The sequence below is a fragment of the Arachis hypogaea genome, chromosome 10, assembly GCF_003086295.3.
Source record: "Arachis hypogaea cultivar Tifrunner chromosome 10, arahy.Tifrunner.gnm2.J5K5, whole genome shotgun sequence".
Taxonomy (NCBI): Eukaryota; Viridiplantae; Streptophyta; class Magnoliopsida; order Fabales; family Fabaceae; genus Arachis; species Arachis hypogaea.
The window spans coordinates 2976169-2989441 of NC_092045.1; the positions used below are offsets into that span (position 1 = coordinate 2976169).

The 13273-nt window shown below is 35.1% G+C and overlaps 2 protein-coding genes across 2 annotated transcripts; both read left to right on the plus strand.

Annotated features, from left to right (window-relative positions):
* The first annotated feature begins 456 nt into the window (after positions 1-456).
* On the plus strand, positions 457-8324 carry LOC112714639 (katanin p80 WD40 repeat-containing subunit B1 homolog KTN80.1). The gene is made up of 18 exons (XM_025766271.3): positions 457-1044; positions 1522-1652; positions 1920-2037; positions 2295-2521; positions 2629-2731; positions 3524-3594; positions 3750-3824; positions 3909-4052; positions 4194-4374; positions 4831-5325; positions 5477-5533; positions 5613-6094; positions 6443-6568; positions 6790-6864; positions 6997-7109; positions 7250-7366; positions 7459-7527; positions 7834-8324. The coding sequence occupies exons 1-18, from the start codon at positions 1020-1022 to the stop codon at positions 7892-7894; spliced, it is 2670 nt and encodes an 889-aa protein (XP_025622056.1). The 5' UTR covers positions 457-1019; the 3' UTR covers positions 7895-8324.
* Positions 8325-8972: 648 nt separating this feature from the next.
* Positions 8973-12965, plus strand: LOC112714640 (uncharacterized). The gene is made up of 5 exons (XM_025766273.3): positions 8973-9665; positions 11069-11118; positions 11202-11279; positions 11359-11959; positions 12054-12965. Exons 1-5 carry the CDS (start codon positions 9516-9518, stop codon positions 12624-12626), a joined length of 1452 nt encoding a protein of 483 aa, XP_025622058.1. The 5' UTR covers positions 8973-9515; the 3' UTR covers positions 12627-12965.
* The last annotated feature ends 308 nt before the right edge of the window (positions 12966-13273 follow it).

Consider the following 13273-nt stretch of genomic DNA (forward strand, 5'->3'; position numbering starts at 1 on the left):
AGGCTCGCTTCTCATAACAAATATGGTGGAAACTCAAATTGTAGTCAAATTTACATGAAGTTGATAATTGAGAGTCGTTAGATAGTCTGATTAATTTAATTAAATTTTCATCTAATAACTTTTAATTATCAATTTCACGTAAAATCAACTGCACCTAAATTTTTACTAACAAATATATATTTTTATAGTCTCTAATTAATAACAAAAATGATATTTGTGTATAAATATAAATATAATTTAATTTATTTTAATATATAATTATATTTTAATATGTATTTTATATTAATAACTGATTTTAGTGTATACGTGACATAATCAAATTAATAATATATATTAAATATATGAATAAGAACAATTTTAGATAAACTACCAACTTCTAAAAGATTTATAGACCACGAAAACCATAATCGATGAAGCAATTCCTACCTCACAGCAAATTGAATTTAAATACTAGTATTTATTTTTTTTTTTTATAAACAAAAGTAGAATCCTTACCTCAAATAATTTGAATATTAATTTTCAATCAAAAAAATTAGGGCAATAAAAATGACACGTAAGCAAAGTAAGAGACAAGGTCATAGTCTTAATAGGTAACTTAGCAGAGGAATCTGCATTGGAGTGCTTCCCTAATTAATAAATAAGCTGTCAAATTTAAAAAAGAAAAATAAATTAGTTATTAATAGAAATTAGAAATTAGACAGGAAACTAAGAAATAAAAAGGAAAAAATCAAATCATTTTCCATCTTCACTGTGCTTGAACATGAAATTTCTTCCCTTTTTCTTTATTTGTTGTTGAGTTCTTCTTCTTCTTACCCATTTCTCATCTGACATATCTAATCTAAACTCCTATCTTTCCGCTTCCGATTTCCATCTTCCAACCACCAAAGGAAGCTGCTTTCTTCTCTTCTTGTAGCTGCTGAAGCTTTGAAGTAGACCCAAGTCCTCAATTGCTTCTTTGCCTCCAAAAGGAGTTTCATTTCAGCTCACTAAGCGGGTTTCTTAGGTGCCCGCCAAAAAAAATGGCAAAGCGTGGATACAAAATACGTATCCTTTTTTTCATTATAATTTTGAATTTTAATCGGAATTCGGAAATGAATAAAGTTAGCTACTTGAGGTTAAGTTTCTATTGAAAACCTGGGTCAGGTGTTTCGTTTCCTTACATCTTGAAAAGTAGTTTGTTTTTCTGCCTTTTTAATTTGTTTCTTTCTTTGGAGTTTCTGCTTTGTTTGTTTTCTGCTAGAAGTTCTTACTTCTGGTCAAAAGCTTAATTTTTTTAAATATTTATTTTTAATAATTATTTCTATCCGTTTGATTGCCAAGGTAAGTTGGTAGAGTTCTCATGTTTGTCTTTGAATTCTGTTTTTCTCATGCTTTGCTATTTGAAACAATCAGCATTTTTCTTTATAATTGTTTAAAATCAGGGGGAAAAATTGTCAAAGTTGCACTTTTATTGTTTTTTTAACTGTTGACTCTGCTTATTATGTATTTGATAATGTGGTTTTCCTGAGCCAATAACCGTAGAGGAATTTGTGGCTCATGCGGGCAGTGTAAATTGTTTAAATATTGGAAAGAAGAATTGCCGTCTTTTCATTACTGGAGGAGATGATTACAAGGTCAATTTGTGGACCATTGGCAAACCAACTTCTTTAATGGTCAGTGTGATTTGCTGCCTTTGTTTCTCTTGCATTTTGATTCCTATATGGTTACATTATTGCTGATATGCACTACTTGCTTAGCTTGTTCATATTAACTATTTAGTGTTGTTATGTATTCTAGAACGTTTTATCATCTATACATTCTTTTCACCCTCATTGGATTCCTGATCATGACTTGCGTGTGCCTTTCTTTCGATGGAAGCAGTGTCATGTAGCACATATAAATGTGACCTAACAATGCTGTGTTACTGTAAATATATGCAGAGCCTGTCTGGCCATACTAGTCCAGTTGAATCTGTGTCTTTTGACTCAGCAGAAGTGTTAGTTCTTGGTGGAGCATCATCAGGTGTAATAAAGCTTTGGGATTTGGAAGAATCAAAGAGTAAGTTCAGTAGTTTATGACATAGGCTGCATAACATTATAGAGCATGGACTATAGGTCAGGACAATGGAAACTTTCTTATCAAAAGTTAATAACTTGTAAGCTTAAATGCAAGACCCTATAATGAAATCTATATGAATAAATATGAGAAATAGCATCTCAATCTTACGTTATTGGGGACAATATAGGATGAGGATCTCCAACTTTCAATATTTGTCCAATATGCCTCTGATATGTGTTATTGTTCGTTAAGTATAGTGGTTCGCAGTGTTGCTGGACACAGATCCAATTGCACTGCTGTTGAGTTTCATCCGTTTGGTGAGTTTTTTGCATCTGGTTCCATGGACACTAATCTGAGGATTTGGGACATCAGAAAAAAGGGGTGTATTCATTCATTCAAGGGTCATACCCAGGGCATTAGTACTATCAAATTCACTCCAGATGGCCGGTGGGTAGTTTCTGGTGGACTTGACAGTGTTGTGAAGGTAATAATAGATATGAACTTTTGATGTACTATAGCTTTCAATAGCTTTAACTTTAAGCAGTTTTTGTATCAAATAAACCATTAATATATGTCACTAACAATGTACAGGTGTGGGATCTAACAGCTGGAAAACTCTTGAATGACTTCAAGTTGCATGAAGGACCAATTAGGTCCATAGATTTCCATCCTCTTGAGTTCCTTCTAGCTACGGGTAATTTAGCGACTCTAATTGACTTTTGGACAAGTGAGAGTGGTTGATGCTGTTATATGTGCAATATTAATGAATATAAAATGATCCAATAGCCCAACTCAGGGCATTTAAAATATAAAATCATATTAAGAGTTCAATAATTATATTATCAAGATCAAATCATGGCTAGGCTGCAATTTTCAGTTTATTTATGATTGTCTGACCATGGTTCTGCCTTCTTCTAAGCCTTTTTTCGGCTAGTTTTAGTATTATTCATAGCATTTTTAATTCCCTTTTTGATAACTTCCATTTTATTTTAGCTTCCAAATTAGGTGTAGCGATCATCATTGTATAAATATATCATGTTTAGATCTATACAGCAAGTAGCAACTTTTGGAATAAAAATTTACCAATGTTACTTGAAATGTTATTGTTTGGGTTATTAACATGAGGACTTACTCAATTGCTAATCCTTGGTTCATGTTAATCTCTCTCCATCACTGTCTTACACTAATCCTATAGTCCTATTTGTTGTAATTTAATTGGGCCTAAAAGTATAATTGGCTTTCTTCTAGGATTTTGTAATGTATAGGTTCTGTGTTGCCATGCAATCTTTGAGCACCAAGGAAAGTAGATTTTTCCCCTCTTGAAGTCCTCCAAAGTAATGTGTTGTGGGACTGTATAATGTATGTTAATATTTTCCAAAATGTCAATCAATCTGTTTTGTTTTGTGCCTTTTGTTTTTAAGAGTTCTGCAAACTTCTTTTGTATACTAGTGCAAGTTACGGAAATAGTAGCTATTGAAATTTGCAGGTTCAGCTGATAGAACAGTGAAATTCTGGGATTTAGAAACCTTTGAACTGATTGGTTCTGCCAGGCGCGAGGTACTTAAATGCACTTAATCTTTTAGTTTCTATTCAAAAGGAAACAATTATGTCCATTTATGTCATAATTTGTGCCTCTCTCTGTCATAAATATAAATGTCATTGCTTTAAAGTTATGTTGCTTCTCTGAAACATATTATATTGCTTTAAATTAGGCTACAGGGGTGCGCTCAATAGCATTTCATCCTGATGGAAGAACCCTATTTACTGGACATGAGGATGGTTTGAAGGTAAGAGATTGTGAAAGATAATATAATGAAGAACTTGGATAAGGATAAAAGAGTCATGTATAGTGCCAATATGATATGTTGCAGGTGTATTCATGGGAGCCTGTTATCTGTCATGATTCTGTTGATATGGGATGGACAACACTTGGTGACCTCTGTATTAATGATGGGAAACTTTTGGGGTGCTCATACTACCGAAACTCTGTTGGAGTCTGGGTAGCAGATATATCGGTAGGATTGTCTTTTACTTTAGATGATGATCTCTCTGCTATAATCTTGTATCTATCTCACTTGTTTTGCTGTGTAGTTCCCCATTTGTGAACCACTTGTAATGAAACTGATTCTGTCTGATTTTTAATTTTAACGTGTCAGCTTATTGAACCATACGGTGATGGTTCCGGCTTGGATGCCAAGACAAGTGAAGGCATGGAGCACAAACTTAATCTTAGGGAAAGTAAACAAGAGCAAATAGAGGTTGATGTGGGGCCAACTACCAGATTCCGCAGTGTGTCTCCTGATGAGTCAAAAGAGATAAAGAATATATATATCGACTGTAAGCCGCTGACCTTTGGTCTTCTCTTATTTGGTCTTCGAGTACTGCAACACTGTTAATCATTCGCGGTGTGTTTCTGAAACTGCCAAATTTTATACATTTCAAGATTTTTCAGAAGTGTCAAGTGATAACTCTTGTTGAGTTGCTTAACTTGATGGGTAATGCTAGGTAGACAAAAAAAACAGCCAGAACTTGCCTTATTTAGCATTCATTAATTGTCGCAACAATTAATGAATGCTAAATAAGGCAAGTTATGGCTGTTTTTGGCTGATTTTCTTTGGTTACCAAACATTTCCGAACTTGATAGCCCAACTTGACCTATTGGATCCTTTTATAACTGTAAGCTATGTAGTGGTTTGTGTCTGTGAAGGATGTCTGTAGTGACTCAAGGCTAGAAACTTAACTTCTACATGCATTTATGTGCATCTAATGAATGCTATTTTCTTACATATGAAGCTTCTGGAGGGAAACCGATTACATTACAGAGATCTGGATCTGTTAATTCCCAAAGAATAGATATTCCAGAGGAACCCAAGGAAATTTGTAACTTTGGAACACAGAAGCCAAGTTCTGCAGCAGGAGTTAATGTAAAACCAAATGAACAATTGCTCAGAAAATCTTTTGTTGTGCCAAATGTTGTACCTCGCGATGTTCCCGATGTTAAGGACTCAGCAAAATCTGGGGAAGAGACCATCACCTTTACAAAGACAAAGCCTGGGATGTTACTTAAACCAGCTCATTCACGGAGAGCATCCACAGGCAGATTTGATATTGATAAGTTTTCTGATACTACAAGTAAATTAGACAGTGCAAAAGATACCAAGTTCCAGAGGAATTTAGGATCTCAGAATGAAATCAAAGAATCTTGCCAAGATAAACATCCTATAAAGAATGTTACAGAAAAGTTTGACAAGACTATATCTCCACAAATATTTTCTGATCAGCCAAAACGTAAGTTTTTGTCTCTACTTTAAAGTGCTGACATAATATGTAGATCACTCAGCAAAGATATTAAGTGTACTTAGACTTATAAATAATTCAAGATGTTAGTTTTGAGTCTTGTGACTCCTCTAATCTCTACTGATCTTATCTTATATTTCAGGTGATGAATCTACTCCTCGTAATGAAGAGAGTAGTCCGGTTAAATATATCAATGGAGGTTTGTAATCCCTTGTAAGTTAGCTTTCTTTAGTATAAAAGCCACTGAAAATTGAATATTTTTAGATGTGTTCTGGCAGTTGCTGTTGTACATGGGAGGACCCGTTCTCTGGTTGAGAGGTTTGAAAGAAGGGAAAGAATTCAAACCAATGAAAACCAAACCGACATGCCCCTTCCCACTATAAATGAAGGGAGGGAAAAAAGTCACAATGAAGATCATGTTCATGCATCCCCCGCTGTAGTATTTGAGAAGAGGGAAAGAAGTCAAATCATTGAAGACCAAATTAATGTGTCCTTTCCAAAGAGTCAAAGGGAAGATCAAGTTAATGCATCACCCACCGTAGTATTTGAGAAGAGGGAAAGAGTCAATGAAGTTCAAACAAACAGGTCCCTCCCCACAAGATATCAGAGGAGGGAAAAAGATCACAATGAAGATCCAATTCATGCATCTCCAGCTGTAGTATTTGACAGGAGGCAAAGGATTCCACTCAATGAAGATGAGAACAATATGAGCTCTATTTCGATCACAACCTCTGAAACTGATAAGTCTCCCAACAAACTGGTAAACTTCCAGCTCATGGGAATTGGATCATTAGCAAGTATTATTTCCCTCTTGCTGAACACCTATTTCATGGAAATTTGGATCATTATCAAGTGTTATTGCCATTATTTCTGTTTTAGTTTCCTCTGTCCCAATATCTCTTCTCTTCTATAATGTATAAATGAGGAACCATATGTCAAGAAAGCATGTGAAAGTTCAAACTTAGGCATGAAGCCCTTACTCTTACAAAATTTTGGTTAGGTGTAGTTCCACCAAATCATTTTTATCCTCATGTATGATATTTATTAAGAAGTTGAACCACCTATATGTAGTTAAACTGAATCCTGTTTATCCTTGTATGTTTGGCAGAAAGTTGAGCCTCAGTTATGCAGAGGGGATTCAAAATCTACAAATGAAGGGGAAATCATCGAAGGTCTGATGGAAAATCATGATGTAACTTTGAGTAATCTTCGTTCACGCTTGACAAAATTACAGGTAACTTTAACTAGTTGTTGCTTTTAATTTTATTTGTTTGCTTACTAGGTCTCTACTAGTTACTATGTCATTCGTCGATTTTGTATTATTCATTGCCATGGAACTTATACATTTGGTTTTTCTGGTATGCTTCACAACATCAAAGAAAGAAACATGAGAAAAACTGGAAACTTTGTAATAAATGTTACTGACGAATTAGTGGTCATAATGTGTATTTGCAGGTGGTGCGGCATTTTTGGGAGCGCAACGATGTTAAAGGGGCCATTAATGCTTTGAAGAAGTTGCCTGATCAATCTGTGAGTACTTTTTGAAGTACCTCTTGCACTTTTGTTGACTTGCTGCTTGTTTTGTGTCTAATTCTTCTGACCAGAGATTCATGTTTTTCTTGTTGATTATATAGTTCTGAAAACAACTTCAATCTGATGCAGGTTCAAGCAGATGTTATCAGTGTCCTTGTGGAGAAGATGGATGTACTCACCATAGATTTATTTGCTTGCTTGCTTCCTGTGCTCTTAGGCTTGTTGGATGGTAAAACAGAAAGGTAAATTTACATTATATTTGCCTGCGCTTTAACACGCCAGCCATGATCTGAATAATCAAGACTAGAGATTGAAATCTTATCTATAGACTGATGGATGCTTTTGTAAATTCATATATTATTTCTCTGGTGTTAATGTGCAGGCATGTAAAGTTGTCGCTGGATATGCTATTGAAACTTGTAGCGGTTTTTGGTCCAACAATTCGTGCAACTGTTTCAGCACCTCCCTCTGTTGGGGTTGATTTACATCGAGAGCAAAGGTACTGTCGATTTTCACTTGATATTTCTTTAATTATCTTGTGTAGTTTGTGTGACAAGTAACTGAGTATTACTCTTCAAATGTTGAGAACAGGCTAGAATGCTGCAACCAGTGCTTCAAGGAATTGCAGAAGATACAAATGATTATTCCAATATTGATACGGTAATGAAGTCTTTATGTCACATATATATGTGTACTTTCTATAGAAATAAGTGCCTTGGTAGTGTTGGTTAGAAATTTGCATAATTTCCTTTTATTAATGGATAATTTAAATATACATAGAAATATTATAATTTAAGTATAAATACGATACTCCAAGAGTACTCTCATGTATATCTTTACTAGGATAGAAAATTATGCATTCTAATTTGTTAGGATAGTAAATTATGTTAAATAAGATATGAAACTATCCTGCAAAATAGTGAAAACCATAATGAGAGGTTCCTTTGGCCTTGTATTTTGCTGCAGGAGGGGTGGCGCATTGGCCAAGTCTGCCTTGGAACTGAACCTAGTTCTTCAACAATCCTGACTAAAGATGTTGAATGAGGTTCAACCAATTGAAGAAGGAGTAGCATTGGCTCAATAAAACTCTTAAGCAGGAGTGCGCGTCACGTTGAGATATTGAGATGGTATCCTACAATTTTGTGTCGGTGACTTGCCCATTTGCTGTCATCGCCGGCTTTTTGTTAATTTCCGAGCTTCAGTTTAAAGAATTGAGAGACTTGAGGAAGAAGGCACTTGTGGATATTGGTCTGTAACAGTTCAATCAACTGGTGTTGGCTATTCCTTGTATGTACATTTTGTTTTCTCAATTTGTTCATTTGTGATAGTGATACTACAAAGTACCAACCCCTGTATAAAGTATCAACAAACTTATACTAATGTGCATATTCCTATGTCTCTGTGTATCTCTCATATTCAATGTTGAATGAAATGAATCTTCAATTGTTTTTATTCAATACATGAGTGGACTGTAATCTTCAATGAAATGCAGTCGAGTACTTTGGGCTTGGCTCTTCCCCTTATGAATTAGGCTTAGGCCTTTCTGGTTTTCAGCACCAAGGTCCAAAATAATAGAAAAAAAAGTTATTTTTTATGATTATAAACAATTTCGATATATTCTCTAACTTTCATGATAAGGAAAGAAATCTAACATTAAAAAAAAATTAAATTAAAATATAAATTTTAAAGGGACTAAATTAAAATGGCTGGTATTAGTTTATTAGTTTGGTTTTATTTTAGGCTTGCCCCCTCCACTAAAAAAAGCAGTTCAAAATCTAAGAAGCTTAAAGACAAGCACCAAATCATAAGATTGAAAAAAAAAAAGTAACAAATGAGGGATTTAGATTAATAGATTTTCTAAAATTTGAATTTTATTTTAGAGAGTAAAATGTAATTTTTAACCGTTTATTTTATAAGTAGGACTAAAAATAAATATAAAAAAAATTATTCAAAAATAGAAGATCACACTTTATTCTTTAAAATACAAATTTAAGATTTAGAAGATCTAGATTCCTAAATGAAAAATATGGTGAATGTAGGGAGGACCTGATTGTCATTTCTCACAAAATTCCACGTATAAGAAAGAGGAGAGAGAAAGAAGCCGTAATTAGGAAAAAACGGAAAAATACAATTGTCAATGCCCAATTTGGCTTATCATCGTCCATTGTTTTTCCCCGTTTGATTATGTTTTTTGTTGGGAACTTCTCATAAAATTCAAAAGTTCAAACCTTTTCTGTTTCAAATAGAATCCCTCAACTCCCTCATCTCACGCATACTCTCTTAACTAAACTTACGTTTTTTTTTACAACAAACCTCCAACCCAAACAGACAAAAAAAAAAAACCTTAAACACCGGAAAACAACAAATTTCTCCACAATTCTCGCCGGAAAATCACCGTCCCTCCATTCCCAAATCGCAAAAATTGGTTTTTCGACCGTTTTCCACCCCCAACATCCACTTTGGTTCCGTCTCCGCCGGTGGTTGGGTAGCCGGAGAGGGTTCTGTCTTCTGTCTTTCGTTTGCGTGGGCGGCATTCGCTAAAGTGCGCCTGGTGCGCAGGATAATATTCAATATTAAATAAATAAAAAAGAAAGGGACGGAGGCGGTGGCGGTTGGTTTGATCAGAAGCGTACACGTGGACGGCGTTGATGGGGACGGAGTTGATGGGGAGGACGTGGGGCACATGGGAGGAGCTACTCCTCGGTGGGGCCGTTCTCCGCCACGGGACCCGCGACTGGAACGTCGTCTCCGCCGAGCTCCGAGCACGAACCGATTGTCCTTACTCTTTCACCCCTGAGGTAATTCAATTCAAATAATAAATAATATAATTAATTAATTCATTTGAATTTTTCTCTAATTAATTAATTAGAGATAATTAAACAAATAATTTTTGTTTTTTTAACACTTCAAATCCAGAATTCGTTGTTTATTGTATTGTTTCAGTCACCAATGTGCTTCCTTAATTACTCTTTTGGAATTGGAAAGAATATAATAATTTACATTTTAGTTATTATAAAAAGAAAAAAATAATTAAAAGCATTAACTCATCTTTTTAATTTTTAAATAAACAATTTTTTTTGTATTATTTTTTAAAAGAATAATATACATGCTTAAATTTTATTCATTAAAAAATTAATAATAATTAAAAGGAAGAATTAGAATCCCATTATTACTCTTATAAAAAAATGTTTAATGTCTTGAGTGTTATTACGAAGAAAAGACTAAAAAGTTAATTTTATTTGTGTATTTATGAAGCTGCCCGCACGGTCCAGGAATCTTCTAGTAATTTTTTTAAATAATCTATCAATATTTGTTAAAGCAATATAAATAAATAACCTTATAATCTTTTAGTCACCAAAAAAAAATTATTTAGCTCTGGGGGTATAAATGGAAACCCGCGTAGATTTAATAATAAAGGACTAAAAGCATGCAATTATGTTACGTTGTACTAATTCGGATTATGAAGCATAACCGCTACGCTGGTGTCAGCCATCTCTGTTGACTCATTAAACTAATTTCTTCCTCTAATAATTATTAAAAATTGAAGTACTGGTCTAATCTAATAACAAAAGGTTAGATATATTCAAGTAAGTGTTTGACTTTGACCCTTTAATTTTGTGGGTCCAGTTGTATACGAATAAATCAAAGATTGTGACACCATAGACCATAGTAAAATTCTCGTACATTGCTAAGTAAGGAATATAACAGTAGCAATAATTATGTGGACACAGAATATAGAATTTAAGAGAAATGATTGGGTGGACAACACTTTCACTTTCACCACTTTCACACAACTTTTTTCCTGAGTTTTGTGGTGTGAATCATGTGATAAATTAAGAATGTCCAAAACCCTTTGAACCTCTAAAAAGATACACTTTGATATAACAAATTTATGTGTGAAGTTTACCCTTTAAATTGAAAGGTGACAACATGAAAATTACAGTCGGGAACGGTAATTAAGTCAAATATGTTAAATTATCTAATAGTTCTCACTTATCATCTTTATACGAAGACAATTGTATGAGTAGTCACCTAAAGTAAAACATCTTTGTCAGACAAAAATTAACTTTGATGAGAATTTAGGTAAGAACTTGTATTGCTGAGAAGTGTTTGGTTTTCTAACCTCAGTTCACAACCAAAACATATGAAGGAAAAATATTTGGCAATTTTTAATTTTGATATTTCTATATTACTTTTGTAGGTATGTAAAGCCAAGTATGAAGACTTGCAACAGCGGTATTCTGGGAGCAAGTAAGTAGAATCTATATCTTCATTAGGTTGTCAACATTGCATAGAAATTGTATGCTGTGTCTCATTGTATGGTTTTTTTTCAGGGCCTGGTTTGAGGAACTTAGAAAGAAGAGAGTAGCGGAGCTGAAAAGAGCTCTGGAGTTATCTGAAGATTCAATTGGGTTAGTTGCATAGAAATACTATGCTCTGTGGCTGGCTTCCCAGTTTTCGGGTATAGTTTACTCAACATGTTTGTTTCAGGTCTCTCGAATCAAAGCTTGAATCTCTCAAGGCTGACAAGAATGAGAAGAGAGATGATTGTCGTGTTGAAAATAGCTCAGGTAGTCCGCAGTTACGCGTGCCTTCTCTGAAACTGGAGAGAGTTGAATCTTCGTCAAAGGACGGGTTATCTGCTGGGAGTTTCACGCACGAAACCAGGACAAACTGGTCACCCGATTGCCAGGTTCCAGCTGTGTCCGCGGAAGATATAGAGACTATGCCTGAAGTTTCACGCTCTACGGAGCTGGGCAAAGTTTTGGATGTAGATAATTTGGCATGTGTGATATACAAAGGACAGCTGGCGAGTTTTAAGAAACGGCGAGGGAAGAGGAAGAGAAAGGATTGTAGTAAAAACATTAAGGAAGCAAGTGTAGAAGAAAGTGAGTTATTAGATTCAGCTGATGTTGTGTCCTGGTGTAAAGAAAGTTCTACAAGCAACTGTGGCGAAGTTGCCAAATCTTCCGGCATAGATGATCATAGTAGAAATTTGAAAGAGGATAGGGCAGAAAACTTGAGGGAGATTTTAGATTCTGTTTTTGAAACCAAAGGAGCCTCTGCCTTCCGACGCAGACTCGATAGTCAGGTAACTCATCTAGAGTTAGTTTTGAGTTTCTCAACATGTAATGGTTTTACTTCATTTTACCAACTTACTTGTGCACTGCTATTTTGAAAAACAGAAGAGAGGAAGGTACAAGAAAATGATCCGACGGCACATGGATTTCGACACCATAAGGTCAAGAATTAGCAGCCAAACGATTAACTCGACGATGGAACTCTTCCGAGACTTGCTTCTACTCGCGAATAATGCTCTGGTCTTCTACTCCAAGAGCACTCGCGAGTACAAGTCTGCTCTAGTTCTAAGAGACATTGTCACCAAAAAATTGAGGGACAGGAATAGTTCAAAGCCAAAGGTCACTGCTACTACTATTGACAGCAAAGGTACCACCCAAGATAATGTGTCCCTTAAATTACCTGTGCATAATCCTCATGTGAAACCAAGAAGCGTGCGCCCTGGTAACAGAAAGATTGTTGCAAAGGCAGTTGGTAATGATGGCAGCAACTCGGTATCCGGGGTGTCACAGGCAGCCAAGAAACCGAGTAAAGCCGATTCGCCACCTTCAGTGGAATCATTACCTGTCAAGAAGAAAGCTTTTGGTAGACCAAAGAAGGTTGGGCGTGGGAATGGGACAGGTCAAAGGCCGGCCGCCATGCCGGTGAAGGGAAAGAAAAGAGTGAGGACAAAAGGATAGTGGCGAAGCTCAGGTTTTTAGCTTAATAGTTGTTCATCTTTTGTACAAAAGATTTTTTCCTTCTTGGTTAGTTTCTATTTGTTTACATTGATGTTAGCCTTAGGACAAAGAGTCATCAGGGTAAGGTGCAGATGGGAATACTAACTACATCAAAGTTCAAACATACAGAGAAGTTTCCAATTAAAGTTGGTTTCTTGTGATCTTTGCCATTGTCTAACTCCTTTGTAAATTGTAGTTAAGAATTTTGTTTTGTAGCAAAAGTGAAGTGTACTAATCTGATGAATGGCAAAGTGGCTTAGCTTATTATCTATTATGGTTAACTTGGTTTGTTTATAGCAACAATGTGATTCTCGATTCATCAAAATCATTATATATACACTAATTTAATTATTCCTACCAAAATGACGACACATAATTAGAGTTTGCTAGATTCTGATAAATGGGTTGCCTGCAGTATGCTCCGGTTCGACAAGTCAATGGCTAATTTATCGTGGATCTAAACTTCATTTAAGGATTTATCACTAACTAATAGATTACTGTATGTAGGAGCGTTCATGGGTCGGGTCAGGTTTAAGTATACTCAGACCCGAACTTAAAAGAGCAACGGGTCTATTTTGACCCAACTCTGAAGTAATTCGAAAAGAAAA

Coding starts and splice junctions, on each gene's coding strand:
- LOC112714639 (XM_025766271.3), top strand. CDS start 1,020: ATGGCAAAGCGTGGATACAAAATAC. Junction 1,653..1,919: donor GCAAACCAACTTCTTTAATG/GTCAGTGTGATT, acceptor AAATATATGCAG/AGCCTGTCTGGCCATACTAG. Junction 3,825..3,908: donor GACATGAGGATGGTTTGAAG/GTAAGAGATTGT, acceptor GATATGTTGCAG/GTGTATTCATGGGAGCCTGT.
- LOC112714640 (XM_025766273.3), top strand. CDS start 9,516: ATGGGGACGGAGTTGATGGGGAGGACGTGGGGCACATGGGAGGAGCTA. Junction 11,280..11,358: donor TTATCTGAAGATTCAATTGG/GTTAGTTGCATA, acceptor TGTTTGTTTCAG/GTCTCTCGAATCAAAGCTTG. Junction 11,960..12,053: donor GACGCAGACTCGATAGTCAG/GTAACTCATCTA, acceptor TTTGAAAAACAG/AAGAGAGGAAGGTACAAGAA.